This window comes from Danio aesculapii, chromosome 8 (assembly GCF_903798145.1).
Source record: "Danio aesculapii chromosome 8, fDanAes4.1, whole genome shotgun sequence".
NCBI lineage: Eukaryota > Metazoa > Chordata > Actinopteri > Cypriniformes > Danionidae > Danio > Danio aesculapii.
In genome coordinates, this window is record NC_079442.1 from 54,042,391 (window position 1) to 54,060,853 (window position 18,463).

Below are 18,463 nucleotides of genomic sequence, written 5' to 3' on the forward strand. Positions count from 1 at the left end.
ACAGGGTCCTAAATAACGGTACAGTAAAATACCGATATCCCCTTCCTCTGGTACCAGCCGCTTTGGAACAGCTCCGAGAAGCTAAAGTCTTCACTAAATTGGACCTCCGCAGCGCGTATAATCTGATAAGAATACGTGAGGGGGACCAATGGAAGACAGCATTCGTGACCCCTACTGGCCACTATGAATATGAGGTCATGCCTTACGGTCTGGTCAACGCCCCCTCCGTATTCCAAAACTTCATTCATGAAGTCCTCCGGGAGTTTCTTCACCACTGTGTAATAGTGTACATAGATGACATCCTCATTTACTCCCGGAGTGAGGCCGAACATCGCCAACACGTTGCGGAGGTCCTACACACATTGAGAGAACATCACCTCTACCTCAAAGCGGAGAAATGCTCATTCCACCAGAAGTCGATTCATTTCTTGGGATACATCATTGACCAAACCGGTATACGTATGGATGGGAAGAAAATTGAGGCTGTTCTATCCTGGTCAGAACCCACTTCCATTAAGGAGCTCCAGAGGTTTCTTGGGTTTGCTAACTTTTATAGACGGTTTATCAAGGACTACAGCAGGATTACATCACCTCTCACTAATCTCCTCAAGGGTAAACCCAAAGGACTGGAGTGGACCAAAGAAGCAGCCGCAGCCTTCCGCCTTCTTAAGAAGGAGTTCACAAGGGCCCCACTCCTGACTCATCCTGACCCAAATCTTCCTTTCGTGGTGGAAGTGGACGCATCCACCACCGGCGTCGGGGCAGTATTATCTCAACATCATGATACACCGCCCCGACTGCATCCCTGTGCCTATTTCTCTCGGAAGTTGAGCCCGGCGGAGCAGAATTACAGCATAGGAGACAGGGAGCTTCTAGCAATCAAGCTAGCCTTGGAGGAGTGGCGTCACTGGTTGGAGGGAGCCAAACATCCGTTCCAGGTGATCACAGATCACAAAAACCTCCAATACATCAAAGAGGCCAAGAGACTATGTCCACGTCAAGCCAGATGGTCACTTTTCTTCTCACGTTTTGATTTCTCCATTTCCTATCGTCCAGGACCCAAGAATCTAAGAGCAGACGCTCTCTCTCGTTTACACGAGCATCACGATCATGAAGAACTCCCAACGAAGATTCTTCCCGAACACATCTCCATTTGTCCGATCACCTGGAACGCTCCTCCAGTCGTTGCCACTCCGGAAGCCCCTGCTCCGCCGGGATGCCCTCCTCATCGGCAGTTCATACCACCTGAACACCGGGTAGATCTGATCCACTCCTTACATACCTCGCTAGGCACTGGACATCCAGGGATCAACAATACTCTCTCGCTAGTATCCCAACGATTCTGGTGGCCAAACATGGCAAGGGATGTGAGGCAATATGTTCAGGGCTGTAAGGACTGTGCCCAATCCAAGAGCCCACGTCATCTACCCGCTGGAAAGCTCCATCCCTTGCCGATTCCGAACCGTCCCTGGTCACACCTAGGAGTGGACTTTATCACTGACCTCCCTTCGTCAGAAGGTAATACCTGTATTCTAGTCATAGTAGATAGATTCTCAAAGTTTGTCAAACTAATCCCTCTGAAAGGTCTTCCCACAGCCTTTGAAACTGCCGACAATATCTTTAATCAAGTCTTCAGGTCATTTGGTATTCCAGAAGATATTGTGTCGGACAGAGGTCCACAGTTCATCTCACGTCTATGGAAAGCCTTCTTCAAGCTCCTAGGTGTGGCCGTCAGCCTCTCTTCTGGATATCATCCCCAAACCAACGGGCAGACAGAGAGGAAGATTCAGGAGGTGGGACGGTTCCTGAGGACCTTCTGCAGTGGTCACCAGAACTCCTGGAGCCAGTATTTGGGCTGGGCAGAATATGCCCAAAATTCACTGCGGCAACCCTCCACCGGACTCACGCCATTCCAGTGCGTCCTGGGCTTCCAACCACCGCTCTTTCCCTGGGATGGCGAACCATCTGATGTCCCCGCAGTGGATCACTGGTTCCGGGAGAGCGAGAGAGTCTGGGACGAGGCTCATCAACATCTGCAGAGGGCAGTCCGTCGAAGCAAGGTAACCGCCGATAGGAGAAGGTCTGAAGAACCCAGATACACACCCGGACAAAAGGTGTGGCTATCCACCCGGGACATACGCATGCGACTGCCCTCTCGCAAGTTAAGTCCCCGATTTGTTGGTCCCTTCACCATCGTGGAACAGGTTAACCCCGTCACCTACAAACTACAATTACCCTCTCACTACCGTATTCACCCTACATTCCACGTATCACTCCTGAAACCCTATCACGATCCTGTTCTTCCCTCCACAGAGCCTGACCACGAAGAGGAACCCCCTCCTCCACTGCTCCTAGAAGAAGGAGCCGTCTACGCAGTGAAGGAGATCTTGCGTTCCCGACGTCGTGGTGGCCAGTTGGAGTACCTGGTGGACTGGGAAGGGTACGGCCCCGAAGAAAGGACATGGGTTCCCAGAGCTGATATTCTCGATCCTAGTCTCATGGTGGAGTTTCATGAGAGCCACCCTGAGTTCCCAGCGCCTAGAGGCAGAGGGAGACCACCACGGCGTCGGAGGTGTCGGCCCTCAGGAGCGGGCCCTGGGGAGGGGGGTACTGTCATGGATTGGTCAGGCTCTCACGACCCCCACTCACGAAGATCACCATCACCTGACTTCTAATGAGCACACAGCTGCATCACATTCACGAGCACCAGATAAAAGCACAGCACTCCAGTCGCTCATTGTCCGGGCTCGTCTCGACGAAAGCGGACAACTGAGCGACCACTCAGCGTAGTCATCCTCAGCTAAAACAAACGATTTACTTACCTGTTCTCTTTGTATTCCTCCTAGTCTTCCTGGTCCTCCCGAATCGTCCTGTCTTCCAGTCCTTCCAAGTCTGTGTCATCCTCTGTCAGCTGTATCTGGTGTGTGCTGTCCATCCTCGTGTATTCCTGTTACCCAGCCACGGAGGAAAAGACCCCAACATCATTCCTGATCCTCCTGGCTATCCTTCATGTGCTCCTTGTTGTCATTTAATAAACACCCTAACGTTTCCTTACCTCTGTCTCCTGTCCGCTTCATAACAATATCATCTATCAGCCTCCAATTGTAACGGGTTATCGGTTATTATATTGGTCAAAAATACCATATTGGAATTCTATATCATCTATCAGCCTCCAATTGTAACGGGTTATCGGTTATTATATTGGTCAAAAATACCATATTGGAATTCTATATTATCTATCAGCCTCCAAATGTAACGGGTTATCGGTTATTATATTGGTCAAAAACACCATATTGGAATTCCATATCATCTATTAGCCTCGAAATATAACGGGTTATCGGTTATTATATTGGTCAAAAATACCATATTGGAATTCCATATCATCTATTAGCCTCCAAATATAACGGGTTATCAGTTATTATATTGGTCAAAAATACCATATTGGAATTCCATATCATCTATTAGCCTCGAATTATAACGGGTTATCGGTTATTATATTGGTCAAAAATACTATATTGGAATTACATATCATCTATTAGCCTCGAATTATAACGGGTTATCGGTTATTATATTGGTCAAAAATACTATATTGGAATTCCATATCATCTATTAGCCTCCAAATATAACGGGTTATCGGTTATTATATTGGTCAAAAATACCATATTGGAATTCCATATCATCTATTAGCCTCCAAATATAACGGGTTATCGGTTATTATATTGGTCAAATTCCATATTGGAATTCCATATCATCTATTAGCCTCCAAATATAACGGGTTATCGGTTATTATATTGGTCAAAAATACCATATTGGAATTACATATCATCTATCAGTCTCCAAATGTAACAGGTTATCGGTGTTGGTCAAAAATTCCATATTGGAATTCTATATCATCTATCAGCCTCCAAATGTAACGGGTTATCGGTATTGGTCAAAAATTCCATATTAGAATTCCATATCATCTATCAGCCTCCAAATCTAAAAAGTTATTGATGTTGGTCAAAAAGTCCATATTGGAATTCCATGTCATCTTAACAACCTCGAAATGTAGAGAGTTATCGGTACACTCAAAATTTCCATATTAGAATTCCAAATCGTCTATCAGCCTTCAAATGTAAATAGTTATCTTATCGGTCAAAATTCCTCGTCGGAACTTATTCCATGTTAGAATTCCATATTGTTTATTAGCCTCCAAATGTAGACATTGATTATCAGTGTCAGTCAAAAATTTCATATTGGAATTTTAGTTCCCCTATAAACCTCCAAATGTAAATGGTTATAACTATCAGTCAAAAACTCCATATCGTTTATTAGCTTCCAAATGTAAAAAGAGTTATTGATTATTGGTCAAAATACTCTACATCAGTGCATCCTTACTTTTACTCTAACTAACTTCAGCTCCTGCTGGGCGCCCACAGGAGGACGCGTTCTCCATCACTGCTGTGGAACTGGGGACTCTGAAGAAGCTGCGGATTCGTCATGATAACAGCGGTCAGTCTGCCTGGTATCTGGACCGTGTGGAGATCGTGGACACTAAAGACGACACCACGTGAGTCCGGTTATGGCTGTGCAATATGTAAGGAATAAAGAACATACAGGAGGTTGTTATCTCAGAATAAAGCCTGACAGGTTTATCAGCAGCTCGATGTGAAAGACTGAAGGGTTTATTCTGTGAAAACAACCATCCTGGATGTACATTATCCTGCTTATTACATGGCTACTGGCCACAAAACTTACAAAATATACACAAAGCATTATTCTGATTCGTAATATTATTCGTATATGCTCTATTTAAATATATAGGTTTTGTATTTTATATATTTTTATTAACATATATGCGCACAATACGTATATAGTGTGTACAAACACATTATGTAAATACAAACTTTTATTTTTTATGCGATTAATAGCGAATAATCGACAGCACTGTTATCGTGATATAAGATGATTGTGAATTTGACCTCAGGTGAAGGGATCAAATCTGCATGTGTGTATTTATTCATGAGTCACACACACACACAGATGAAGGCATCTCACTGTGGTTGTATCGGGTGTCGCAGGTATTATTTCCCCTGTAATCGATGGCTAGCGGTGGATGAAGATGACGGTCAGATTGCACGCGAGCTCGTACCCGTAGACGAGGCTTTCATGAGGAAAGATGAAGATGAGGAGGATTCTGGAGCCACGCTGGGACTGGAGCAGAAAGGTGACGGGAACTAAATCATATTAACAATAAAACACACGTTAAATCATTACTATTTGATTTATTTACTGTAAATAGAATAATCACATTGAAATATGAAAGCTGCAAACCAACATTATTGACGCAAAGACCCTCACACACACATTTATATCTGTCAAATCATCTGAGAGAAAACTACAGCTCTGAAGCGCAGTCTGATGAAGCGCATGCTGGAATTTAAGCAGTAAATGTATTTTCATAGTAGTTTATGCACATTTTTTCCTGTTAAATAAGAAGTAAATCTGAAATGTATGCGCATCTTGCCATTTCTTTATGCGATAATCCAAAATTAGCATACAAATAGGTGTATGGAAACATATATTTTGTTTGATTATTTCCCTTGTAGCGATGTCCACAACATACACGCTGCGCATCAAGACGGGAGAAAAGAAGCACGCTGGAACAGACGCCAATGTTTTTGCCATTCTGTTTGGAGAGAATGACGACACAGGTGAAAATACACACAATCATCAGTGTAATCAAACACATTTAACCTTCAGATGACATCCGTTCTCATTGTCTGCACAGGAATCATCAACCTGAAGGCATCTAAGTCCCACAAAAACAAGTTTGAGAAGGGGATGATCGATGTGTTCACCGTGGAGGCCGTGGATCTCGGAGAACTCCTGAAGCTGAGGATCGGGCATGATGATGGAGGAAAGTGATGCTTGATTATGATTATTCTGATTGCCGATGTAAATTTATATTTACATGTTACACAAGGTTACGTTTTCCTTTAGTATATGCAGATTGACTTACATTTTATGTTGTGGCTCTGTACTACGGCTGCATAATATATGGTTTCAGCATCCGTTTTGCAGTGTGCGCATCCTCATTAGGCACATCACTCAATCTGCAATGTTAAGTTTGGATTATATAAATTAGGATTATATATATTAAACTGGGATTATATAGCCACAGTTTAAAATACATGAGATTTGTAGAGTTTAACCATTCATTTTCCTTCAGCTTAGTCTCTATTTCAGAGGTTCCCACAGCAGAATGAACCACAGACAATTCCAGCATATGTTTTACACAGCGGATGCCCTTTCAGCTGCAACCCAGTACTGCAAAACACCCATACACACTCATTCACACATACACTCATACACTATGGCCAATTTAGGTCATCAATTCCTCTATAGCGCATGTGTATGGACTGTGGGGAAAACCCACACCAACACGGGGAGAACATGCTAACTCCACACAGAAACACCAACTGACCCAACTGGGACTCGAACCAACAACCTTCTTGCTGTGAGGCCACAGTGCTAACCACTGAGCCACTGTGATGCATTATTTTATATTTGATCTTTCAATTTCTGTACCTGAATATTGCAACCCAGGCTCATTCTGAGAACGTAGTCCCATGGACGTTTCTGGAGACCGCGAAATACGTCCCGGGAAGTATGTATTTTTGCAGGCCGCTGTCCAACGACCTTCCGCCTGTCTGCCTGGATGACAGAATAATTGACCGTGCAACCGGCCAATCGGCTGACCCACCCTCCTCAGTCCCTAAACCCAACCAACGACGATTCACAAAAGCCGTCCAGAAAAAGAAAAGCCCTCGTCTGATTTTTACCACGTTTTCAGATTTTGACCACATTCTCACCCTGTGACGAACTTGTTTGCTTCATTTTTTGGATTTTGTTTTTGTTTTCTTACCTGATTTCTGGAACCGCTCTTCCCCGGACTCGAACCCGGTCGTCGTGGTCAGCCCCTCTCTGCGTCTCGAGTCCGCCAAAGTACACGAAGAGCTAACCGGACAAACTGGTTGCAGTGGGAAAGCCCTCCACACGGAGGCGAGAGGCTGGCCGGCAAGCGCAGAAAGGAACGGCGTCACACCGCCCCGCAGCGTTCGCTTAAAAAAATGAAATGCAGCCGTACGTACCCCCGGCTACGTATTTCGCGGTCTCCAGAAACGTCCACGGGACTACGTTCTCAGAATGAGCCTGGGTTGGAATATTGTTTGACTACCCTGAAAGCCATTACGCACTGTTTATTTCACTTTTCTATTTACTCTATTGTATTTAACTACACTTGTCATGTGTTAATTACATTTCATGCATGATTCACTCCCGTACAGAACCATCCCAATCTATCTAACATTAATAAATTATTTCCAAATAGATCTATTCAAGTCATCTGGTGTAACTGTGTATATATAATGCAATTTATATTGCAGAAATACAAAAAATAGCAATGTCAGATTTTTTATAATATGGTGTAGCCCTACTCTGTACATACAGTTGAAGTCAGAAATATTAGACCTCCTGTTAAATTTTAGTTCTTTTATTTCTGTTTAACAAAGTGAATGACACATTTGTAAATATAATAGTTTTAATAACTAATTTCCAATAAATAATTTTTTAAAGCCTCTTTAAAGGCTTAACTAGGTTAATTAGGCAGATTAGGGTAATTAGGCAAGTCATTGTATAACAGTGGTTTGTTCTGGAGACAATCCTAAACTAATATTGCTGAAGGGGGCTAATAATATTGACCTTAAAATGGCTTTAAAACAATTAAAAATTTATTTTATTCGAGCCGAAATAAAACAAATAAGACTTTCTCCAGAAGAAAGGATATCCTTTAGACATGTCCTAGCTCATATTGGACCCATACATCAGCAGGAGGGTTAAATGATCAGTGTTTTGTGTGTGTGTGTGTGTGTGTGTGTTTTCTGCAGGAGGCTCGTCCGGCTGGTTTCTGGACTGGGTGGAGATCGACGCTCCTTCTCAAGGACAGAGGCTTCGTTTCCCCTGCGGACGCTGGCTGGACACGGGAGAGGATGATGGAGCGATTATCAGAGATCTGTATCCTGCAGAGCTGCAGACAGAACTCTACACACCATGTGAGATGAGGAACAATGCATTTATCCATCGCTTATCTCCATTAAACGCCTTTTCACGTGTGCGTGTTTCTCAGCAGCAGGTCATATTGTGTAAACTCAGATCGGAGAGAATGGGAGAGTACAACAAATCATTGTTCTACAATCCAATTAGCTGAAATAATGACAGAAAAACTCCAGGATGGTGTTATCAAGACTTTCAGAAAAGCGAAAACAATAATGAGAGACCAATAACGGCAGCCAGAGGAGAGAATCATGTCAGATTTACTGTCCTGCCCGCATACACACTGCACTACACACACCTCACACAAGGGAATTTTTATATTATTTGATGCAAATAGAAAAGACATTATTTACTAAATAAATACAGTTATCCACTGTAATATCCACTATATAACAGCTGTTTGTTCTTGTTTTATCCTCCTGAGACCCAAAGAATTTTTTTTTCTGTGATTTCCTGCATCATTCATTTTCTTTTCGGCTTAGTCCCTTTATTAATCTGGGATCTCCACAGCGGAATTAACCGCCAACTCATCCAATATTTGTTTTACGCAGTGGAGACCCTTCCAGCTGCAACCCAACACTGAGAAATACCCATACACACTCATTCGCAAACATACATACACTATGGACAATTTAGACCAGAGGTCACCAATCTCGGTCCTGGAGGGCCGGTGTCCCTGCAGAGTTTAGCTCCAACTTGCCTTAAAACACCTACCTGGATGTTTCAAGTATACCTTGTAAGAGCTTGATTAGATTGTTCAGGTGTGTTTGATTAGGGTTGGAGCTAAAATCTGTAGGGCACCGGCCCTCCAGGAACAAGTTTGGTGACCCATGATTTAGACTAACCAATTCACCTATACCACATGTATTTGGACTGTGGGGGAAACCGGAGCACCCGGAGGAAACCCACGCAAACGTAGGGAGAACATGCAAACTCCACACAGAAATGCCAACTGACCCCGCCGAGGCTCGAACCAGCGACCTTCTTGCTGTGAGGCAATAGCACCACCAACTGCGCCACTGTGTCGCCTGATTTCCTACATCTTTTGGGTTAAAAAAATCACTCAATTTAGTTTTTACATTACATTCGAAATGACCGCCAAACTCAGACAACAAAACAGTACAGGAAATGGCTGTAAAGGGATATTAATCCAATATTAATGTTACAAAAATTAAACAAAAGCCATTTTTTCCTTGTGTATTGAAATTCCTGAAAGTCTGAAAGAGAGCTGAACTAAAAAAAAACACAAAAAAGAAGTGATGTTAATCCAAAACAAACTCAACATAACAACGATTTAAAACTGATTGTAATTCTTTAATTGTCTCTAATTCTCTAATTGACTGATTGTCAAATTCTAAATCAGAGTCTCCCTTTACTATCTTATAAAGAATCCTCTCTGCTTCAGTTCTGCCTCCCACAACATGCAGTCATTACTTACATTAAGATGGTCCTGGTGTCCACTATAGTGGACATTTAAAAAAGGATGATATTTTGAAACACAACCAAGTTAGCAGCTTTGAAATCTAAATGTATTGTTCCTGACACTTCAATAAACAAATAAATATGTAATAATAATAGTAAAAAACATTTAAAAAGCTCAATTTTACATGCCTCTCTCCTTCCGATAAAATGTGTTTGTTTGTATGCCGGCCATTTCGGATGCAGTGTAGAAAGTGGTTCCTAGCATGCCAGCCAATCAAATGACAGATCACTAGAAAGCACAGGATGTCCTCAGAACAGTAAAACAGGACTTGACAGAGTAGTTCATTCAACACAATTCATGAAAACACAATGACCACTACAGAGGACACAAGTCAGTGGGCGGGGTCTCAGGAGGTGAAACATAAACTCACTTCAATTTAAATAATATTTCATGTAAAAAGCCTTATAATGTCTTGTTCTCCAGCAAATGTACAGCAAATAAACACTTTGTCATGTTTTTTAAGGGAATAATATTTCTAAAGGAGCTGTTGACATGGAATTGAAGCAGATTTTGGTAACAATGCTAACTTGAAACAAAACTAATCTGAAAAATGAGTTCTGTGTAATATTAATGGAGTGACTGAAGGAGAAAACACTACTGAAACGTGTTTATATTTTATATAAAAGTGTTTTATGGTGCTGCAGCTGCCTCTCATATGGAGAATGAAGCCTCATGCATTGCTCACGTGTGAGTTTCTAACAGACTTCAACAGAGTGTCAGTATCTTGATGCTTCTGTGGCTCTCGTCTATCAAATCTGAGCTTTATTCTGTATTCTCTATTGGATTGGAGTCAGGTGATTGGCTGGGCTATTATATAGCTTGATTTTCTTTCTCTGAAAGCATCTGACAGTCTCCTTGGCTGTGTTTTGAATCATTGTCTTTCTGAAATGTCCACCCTGGTTTGATCTTCATCCTCCTGCCAGTGTAGATGTTGGACTGAAGCAGCTGATATTCATTTACACTGATGAAGAGCAGAGGGTTGCTGAAGAACTACTGAGAGATTTCAGCTGCTGTCTGGGCTTTCCCTGCCAAACTGCACCTTCCTTTCTTCATCTGTTCAATACTTTAATACGTTATTTCATTTTATTATGCATAACTTCATTTGTAAACTAATTACATTTGTTTTCTTTGCATATGTGGATTTATTTGGTTGTTACCATCATCTGGTGAAAGTCAATGGCACCTTTAGAAATATGATTTCTGAGGAAAATGGTGACGTGTTCAATACTTATTTATCCCACTGCCTCTTGATTTACGTGTACTTGTACTGGAAAATGACACAAAAAGTAGGTAAATAAGTGATTGAATTTTTTTTGGCAGTGTATAGATGATTTATCTTAATGAATGTGTTTGTGTTCGTCCTGCAGTCGTCCCCTATGAGATCAGCACCTTCACTAGTGATGTGTTCGCCGCGGGGACAGATGCTAACGTGTTTATCGCTCTGTACGGTCAGAATGGTGTGTGTACGCAGCAGAAATACCTGTGTGTGAACAAGCGAGAGCGACGGCTGTACTTTGAGAGAGCAGCAGACGACATGTTCATCGTGGAGGTCAGCATCCACACATCACCTTCATTTCTGTAGCGCTTTATACAAAATATAGGACATTAAAAAATAGAAATAGGAATCAGCCTATTTGCTAGTAAAAGAAATCAGAATCAGCCAATTTGCTAGTTATAATATCTGAATAAGAATCGGCCAGTTTGCTAATAAAAAAACTTCATCAGAATTGGCAAATTGCTAAAATATTGTAATTGGCCAATTTGCTAGTAAAAAAATATTGTAATGGGCCAATTTGCTAATAAAAAAATCAGTATCGCCCAATATACTAATAAAATAAATCTGAATTCTCCAATTTGGTAGGATTAAATTGGAATCGGCCAGCTTGCAAGTAAAAAAAAATAGAAATCAGCCAATTTGCTAGCAAAAAAAAAATGGATTTGGCCACTTTGCTAATAAAAAACGTAATTGGAATTGCCAAATTTGCTAGTTAAAAAATCTGAATCGGAATTGGCTGATTGAAAATAAAAAAAGTATCAGATTCAGCCAGATTACTATCCAACAAGCACACAACGTCAACAGATGTTAATACTAGGTTATATTTAGGTTGTGACATCAGGCAACCAAAATTCAGTGTCTAGCCAGTGGCTAAGGACAATGTTATTTTGACATCCAATAACGACGTCAAATGACGTTGATATTTGGTTGATTTTAGGTTGTGTTGAAAAGTGACCAAAATCCAACGTTGAGCCAACATCTTAAACTAACTTCATGTTGACGTCAAATACTGACATTTATTCGTCAGGTATGGCAACCAAAATCCAACGTCTGATAGACGTCATAGTGGTAACGTCCACATAATGTCAAGCTGTTACATCATTAGACGTTGATATTTGGTTGTTGTTAGGTTGGACATTGGACATTGATTTCGGCCTGATGTTGGTTTCTGATGTCATCCTGAATTTCATTTCCAAATAAAATGCAATGTCCCCACGATATTGAAGTACAGCATCAATCTGACTTCATGTTGATGTTCTGTGCCTGCTGAGTAGTAAAAAAAATCTGAATTGACAATTTGCTAGTAAAAAAATAAGAATCCGATTTGGCCAATTTGTTAGTAAAAAAAATAATAAATATTGGCCAGTGTCATAGTATACGGCAAGAATTAGAAATTGGCCAATTTGCTAATTAAAAAAAAATCAACCCAGGCTCATTCTGAGAACGTAGTCTCGTGGACGTTTCTGGAGACCGCGAAATACGTCCTGGGAGGTACGTATTTTTGCAGTTTTTGTTTTCGCAAATCTGCGCCGTTCTCGCGTAAACCCGCTAGAAGCCGCTGTCGAACGGCCTTCCGCCTGTCTGCCTGGATGAAAGAATGATTGACTGTGCGACCAGCCTATCGGCTGACCCACCCTCCTCCGTCCCTAAACCCAACCAACGACGATTCACAAAAGCCGTCCAGAAAAAGAAAAGCCCTCGTCTGATTTTTACCACGTTTTCAGATTTTGACCACACTCTCACCCTGTGATGAACTTGTTCGCTTCATTTTTTGGATTTTGTTTTTGTTTTCTTACCTGATTTCTGGAACCGCTCTTCCCCGGACGTGAACCCGGTTGTTGTCGTCATCGTCGTCAGCCCCTCTCTGCTCCACGGGTCCGCCAAAGTACACGAAGAGCTAACCGGACAAACTGGTTGCAGCGGGAAAGCCCTCCACACGAAGGCGAGAGGCCGGCCGGCAAGCCCCGAAAGGAACGGCGTCACATCGCCCCGCAGCGTTCGTTAAAAAAAATGAAATGCAGCCGGACGTACCCCCGGCTACGTATTTCGCGGTCTCCAGAAACATCCACGGGACTACGTTTTCAGAATGAGCCTGGGTTGAAAAAAATATATGGAAACTGGCAAATTTCATAGTAATTGTAATCAGACATTTTGCTAAATTCAAAATCAGAATCAGCCAGTTTGCTAGTACAACAATTTTAATTGTCGAATTTGCTAGTAAAATAGTTGGATTTGGCCAATTTGCAAGTAAAAACATTGCAATTGGCCAATTTGGTAAAAAACATTGTTATCAGAACTTGCTAGTGAAATCTGAATCGGCCAATTTGCTAGTATAAGAACTTGAAATCGGCCAGTTTGCTAATAAAAAACAATCAAAAACGTCCAGTTTGCTAATAAAAAAAGATATCCGAAATGGTTTATTTTCTATAGGGAAAAAACCCTGAATCTGAATGGGCCATGACAAATCATGTTCAGTGCAACACTAAATATTCCAGTTCAATATGGAAGTCTGACAGCAGCTCCAATTTAACTAAAAAATTTAATGTATTTGGGCAATTTGCTAGTAAAAATAAGCAGCCCAATTTGTTAGTAAACAAATTGGAATCAGTTTTTTTTACCGACCAGTTATTTCAGCATTATTGCATTAAACACACCCGCTAAACGATTTTTCTCTCTCTCTCTGTGCAGCTGGAGGACGTCGGAGACATCCTGGAAAAGATCCGCATCGGGCACGAAAACCAGGGCACGAACCCCGGCTGGCATCTGGACCGCGTGGAGATCAGGAGGCTGCTGAGAAAAGGAAAGGTAATTAAACGGTGCATCGCTGGAATGGTATCATAGAAGAGCATCATGTTTAGAGCTGCATGATATTTGACATTGCACTATTTTGTTTTGCTGCGACATACAGTTAAAGTCAGAAATATTCACCCTAATGTCAATTTATTTTTATTTTTCTCATATTATTCCTAAATGATGTTGAACAGATTCAGGAGTTTCTCACAGTATTTCCTCTAATATTTTTTCTTCTGGAGAAAGTTTTATTTGCTTTATTTCAACTAGAATAAAAGCAGTTTTTATTTTTTTGTAACAATTTTATGGTTAATATTATTAGTCCCCTTAAGCAATATTAGTTTTCTGTAATGGTGTTGATCCGTGTTGTTGTGAAGGGTTCAGAGACGACCATTTTCCCCTGCGAGCGCTGGCTGGCCAAATCCGAGGATGACGGAGAGACGGTGCGAGAGCTGGTGCCATCAGACATCATCACAGAGAAACTACTGAGAGACGGGACACTCAAACACAACGAGATCGAGGTGGAGGACGCTCTGGAGAGTATGTGTGACACTCAACACACAGCGGTTGGAGAATTAAACCAATCAAACAATAATACATTAGTATGGTGCAGGGCTTCCTTTTGCAGTTAATACTGCATCAATGTGGAACATGCACACAGACTTTTAATTTTTAGTCAGCCAACCCAAGTGCTTCTGGTGAACATTGCTAAATTTAATTTGTGTTACAATTTAGCCCATATAAATAGTTTGCAACATCGTCAGTGTGTTGCACCATTACAAAACCGCCGCGTTTAAGATCTGATTTCTTAAAAAAAAAATGAGTGATCTTAACTCCCTGATTGATATATGATATAAAGTGGGTCTCAGACCAGACGACAGCGCTGCGTTAAATTCCTTTTTTCCATGCCATGTTTTTAAAATATGGAAATGTATTTTACCCCAGTCTTTTCAATGGAGTTTCTGCGCTAGCCTGCTGCTCCTGATGGCACTTGCATTTACATGGTCTTTCATCTCGTTTTACGTTTGAACAACTAAATCAATGCTCAAGTCTAGTTAACTAATTACAACATCGATGCTCTTAAAGGAACCATATGATATTGAAAATAGTCACGTAGTGTAACCCCGCCGGTCACCACCCAACCCGCTCCGAGCTGGGATCGAACTGGCGACCTTCCGCTTGGGAGTAGGATGCTCTAACAAGGAGGCTAAAGATCGTGACCTCTCTAGTGTCTGTCGCTAAAGCACCTTTTGAGGTCAGAGGAGTGAGGTTTACCTGCACAGTACTTACTAGCTGGCCTCCGTTTCAATAGCTTTCACCAGAAGTTTATCAATAGCTGAAACACTCTAGCTGTGCTTATTGACCATTAGTGTTGGGATTGACAGATACAAGTCCTGCACAGAGGCCAGAGAGATGTTGAGGCGTTCTTCTTTAGGATAATGTTCAGGTCACTGTGATGCTGCTGCAGGAAAACCTTTCCTGACTCGCTCCTCCAAAACACCCTAAAGTGCTCAATAATGTTTACATCTGGGTACTGTGCAGGCCATGGGAGATGTTCAGCTTCACTTTCATGTTCATTAAACCACTCTCTCTCCAGTTCTGCTGTGTGTATTGATGCATTATGATCCTGATACATGCTACCGCCTTTAGAGTGCAATGTTTGACCCATTGGGTCACATAGTCCTCCAAAATGGATCAGTAGTCCTTTGCAGTGACCCAGTGCGCATCTAGCACCAGTATTGGGCCTAGGGAATGCCATGATATTGAGCCCAAACCATCAATGATCGTCTCATGCTTCACTCCGGGCATTAGCAGTCTGGGTGGGATGCTTCTTTGGGGCTTCTCCACACCGTAACTCTCCCGGATGTGGGAAAGACTGTAAAAGTGGACTCATCAGAGAACAGTACATGTTCCACATTGTCCACAGCCTAAGATCTTCACTGCTGCACCACTGAAACCGGCGTTTGGCATTGGCACGAGTGAGCAAAGGTTTGGCTATAGCAGCCGTCCATGTATATTGATCCTGAGGAAAAATAGATTTAGTGGTCGCACTGTATAATTAGTTTCCATTAGTTAATGTAAGTCAATGTATTTACTAACATGAGCGAGTACATTTATTACAGTATGCTTGTGAACATTAGTTAATGAAAACACAGGTATGTTAACTCACAGTGCATTAACTAATATTAACAAACATGAGTTTGTGTTTTAATAATGCATTAGTTAATGTTGAACTATAATTCAGAAATGCTCTCTAGAAAGAGTACACTGTAAAAAGAGACTAGTTGACTTTACTTAAAAGAGAGAGTAAACTCGTTGCCTTATAATTATTAAGTAAACCAACTATGTGCAAGTTAAGTCAATGGGTTTTCTGACTCTTTTAAAGTAAAATCAACCTGTTGTTTTTAAGTCAACAAGTGTACTCATTTCCCCAGTGATGGGTTGCAGCTGGAAGGGCATCCGCTGGGTAAAACAGGCTGGATAAGTTGACGGTTCATTCTGCCTGTGGTGACCCCAGATTAATAAAGGGACTAAGCCGAAAAGAAAATGAATTAATGAATGTACTCACTTATTTAAAGCATGACTGATTCAGTTAACAACATCAGCATTAGCTTAAATACAAGACTTTTGTTTTTCATCACACTTCGTTGATCTCTGCTGTTCAATCTTAGTGTGTGTGTGTGTGTCCGTGTGTTGTTGCTTGCATGCATGTGTGTGTATTCATTGATATTTCAGCTCACACATATAAGGTGTCTGTGCGGACGGGATACATGCACGGAGCTGGAAACGGATGCCAACGTATTTCTGACTATTTACGGAGAATTGGGGAGACACCGGAGAGCGAAGCTCAGCAAATCCGAGAGCAGCAAAACAAGTTGAGAAAGGAGCAGTGAGTCTACACACACTGCAAAACATGCTTTTTTTTATTTAGAGTTTTGGTTTCTATAGTCCAGATATCTACACATTCTGAAATCAAGAAGCATTTTCCAGACAAGCAAAACATATTGTGTTGTATTAAGAAATAATGTGTCAAAATGAAGTGAGTTTTACATTAAAGCAAGCTAACAAATATCCTGTTCTTTTTCCTTTTGACATAAGATTAATTTACTCACCCCATTGGCAGATTATGGTTTTAAGGAAAAACACTTCATTATTTTTGTTTCAACATCAAATTTTTGTTTGTCTAGAAAATGCTTTTGATTAAGAAATGTCAGACATTTGGAGTTAGTAATTAGACAAAAAGCTCTTATTTTTGCAGTGCATTTATTTATTTATCCCACAACCACATATAAACACCTGCTAAAATCTATTTGACTCCAATGCTCCCTTTTATCCATTGAGGATCAAACCTGCAAAAATAAAACAATAAATGAATAAATATGCAGAATTGAAATCTAAATAATTAGCTTAATAATAATTATTATTTTGTATATATATATATATATATATATATATATATATATATATATATATATATATATATATATATATCCCAGATGCTGTTTAACTGTGAGAAGATTTTTTTCAAGTCATTTTTAAACTTAATAGTTTTAATAACTAATTCTATTGTCTTTTTCATGATGACAGTACATGATATTGTACTAGTTATACTCACTCTTTTCCATGTTAAAGACTGAAAAGTAAAAATAAACCAATAAATAAATAAATAAATAAATAAATAAATAAATAAATAAATAAATAAATAAATAAATACAATGTTTAATAAATAAAACATTAAGAATAAAAAACACAAACATAAATAAATGATTATAAGAAGAACTTAAATTAATAAATAAATAAATAAATAAATGCTGTAATAAATAAATGATTATAAGAAAAAAAACACATTATTAATTATTAATAAATGCAGTAATAAGTAAATGAATATAAGAAAAGCCACATAAATAAATAAATGCAGTAATAAATAAACGAATATAAGAAAAACACATAAATAAATAAATAAATAAATAAATAAATAAATAAATAAATAAATAAATAAAAGTTGAAAATTATGAAATATAAAATATAAAATATAAATGTAAAATACATGCAGAAAATAATAAATGAAGTAAAATAAAATAAATAATTTATGATTAAGAAAATAATGAATGAATGAATTAAGAAACAAATAAAATCATTAAAGTTTCAAATTATAAAATATAAATGAAAAATACATGCAGAAAATAGTAAATGAAGTAAAATATAATTTAGCTATAATTTCTGCTTTAAGTCATATATTACTTTATTCATTTTCTATTGTTACATTTATTAATGTATTTATAAATAAATAAATACATTATAAAATAAATTATATATTTGTATATATAACTGTATGTAATGTATTTTCTGATGAATTTATTTTTATTTATTTATTATTTTGCAGGTTTGACCCTTCATATTTATCCACTATAATAAAAGCAATACATTTGCTGCACTTCTTTTCAATCTTTTCCAATTCGCATTGATGTTTAAAGCAGTTGTTTGTGTGCAGGTGGACAAGTTCAGTATTGAAGCCGTGGATCTAGGTCCAGTGTTTAAGATCCGAATACGCCATGATAATTCTCAGGCCGGAGCTGACTGGTACCTGGATCAGGTGGAGGTGGTGGATGTGGACACGGACGAGGTTTTCATGTTCCTGTGTGAACGCTGGCTCTCCAAGAAGAAGGAGGACATGCGCATAGAGAGAACTTTCTACGTCAAGGTGACAAACGTTTACATTTTCCCTTTTACTCTACACTGTAAAGATTATTTGTTAATTAACAGTTTGTGTATTTGTGTTTATTTATGGTGGTGAATTGCATTATGGGATGTTGATCTCT

At 39.9% G+C, this 18,463-nt stretch overlaps 2 protein-coding genes across 2 annotated transcripts in view; both read left to right on the plus strand.

Annotated features, from left to right (window-relative positions):
- The window catches only part of LOC130233273 (lipoxygenase homology domain-containing protein 1-like), a 56,284-nt gene extending 50,377 nt beyond the window's left edge, over positions 1–5,907 (plus strand). The window contains exons 21-24 of the mRNA XM_056463224.1: positions 4,419–4,549; positions 5,061–5,206; positions 5,589–5,693; positions 5,771–5,907. Coding sequence (XP_056319199.1) covers positions 4,419–4,549; positions 5,061–5,206; positions 5,589–5,693; positions 5,771–5,907 — 519 coding nt within the window. The remainder of the gene's footprint in view (positions 1–4,418; positions 4,550–5,060; positions 5,207–5,588; positions 5,694–5,770) is intronic.
- Positions 5,908–7,188: 1,281 nt separating this feature from the next.
- Positions 7,189–16,537, plus strand: LOC130233274 (lipoxygenase homology domain-containing protein 1-like). The gene is made up of 6 exons (XM_056463225.1): positions 7,189–7,198; positions 7,929–8,093; positions 10,945–11,126; positions 13,542–13,658; positions 14,021–14,183; positions 16,380–16,537. Exons 1-6 carry the CDS (start codon positions 7,189–7,191, stop codon positions 16,535–16,537), a joined length of 795 nt encoding a protein of 264 aa, XP_056319200.1.
- Positions 16,538–18,463: the final 1,926 nt, after the last annotated feature.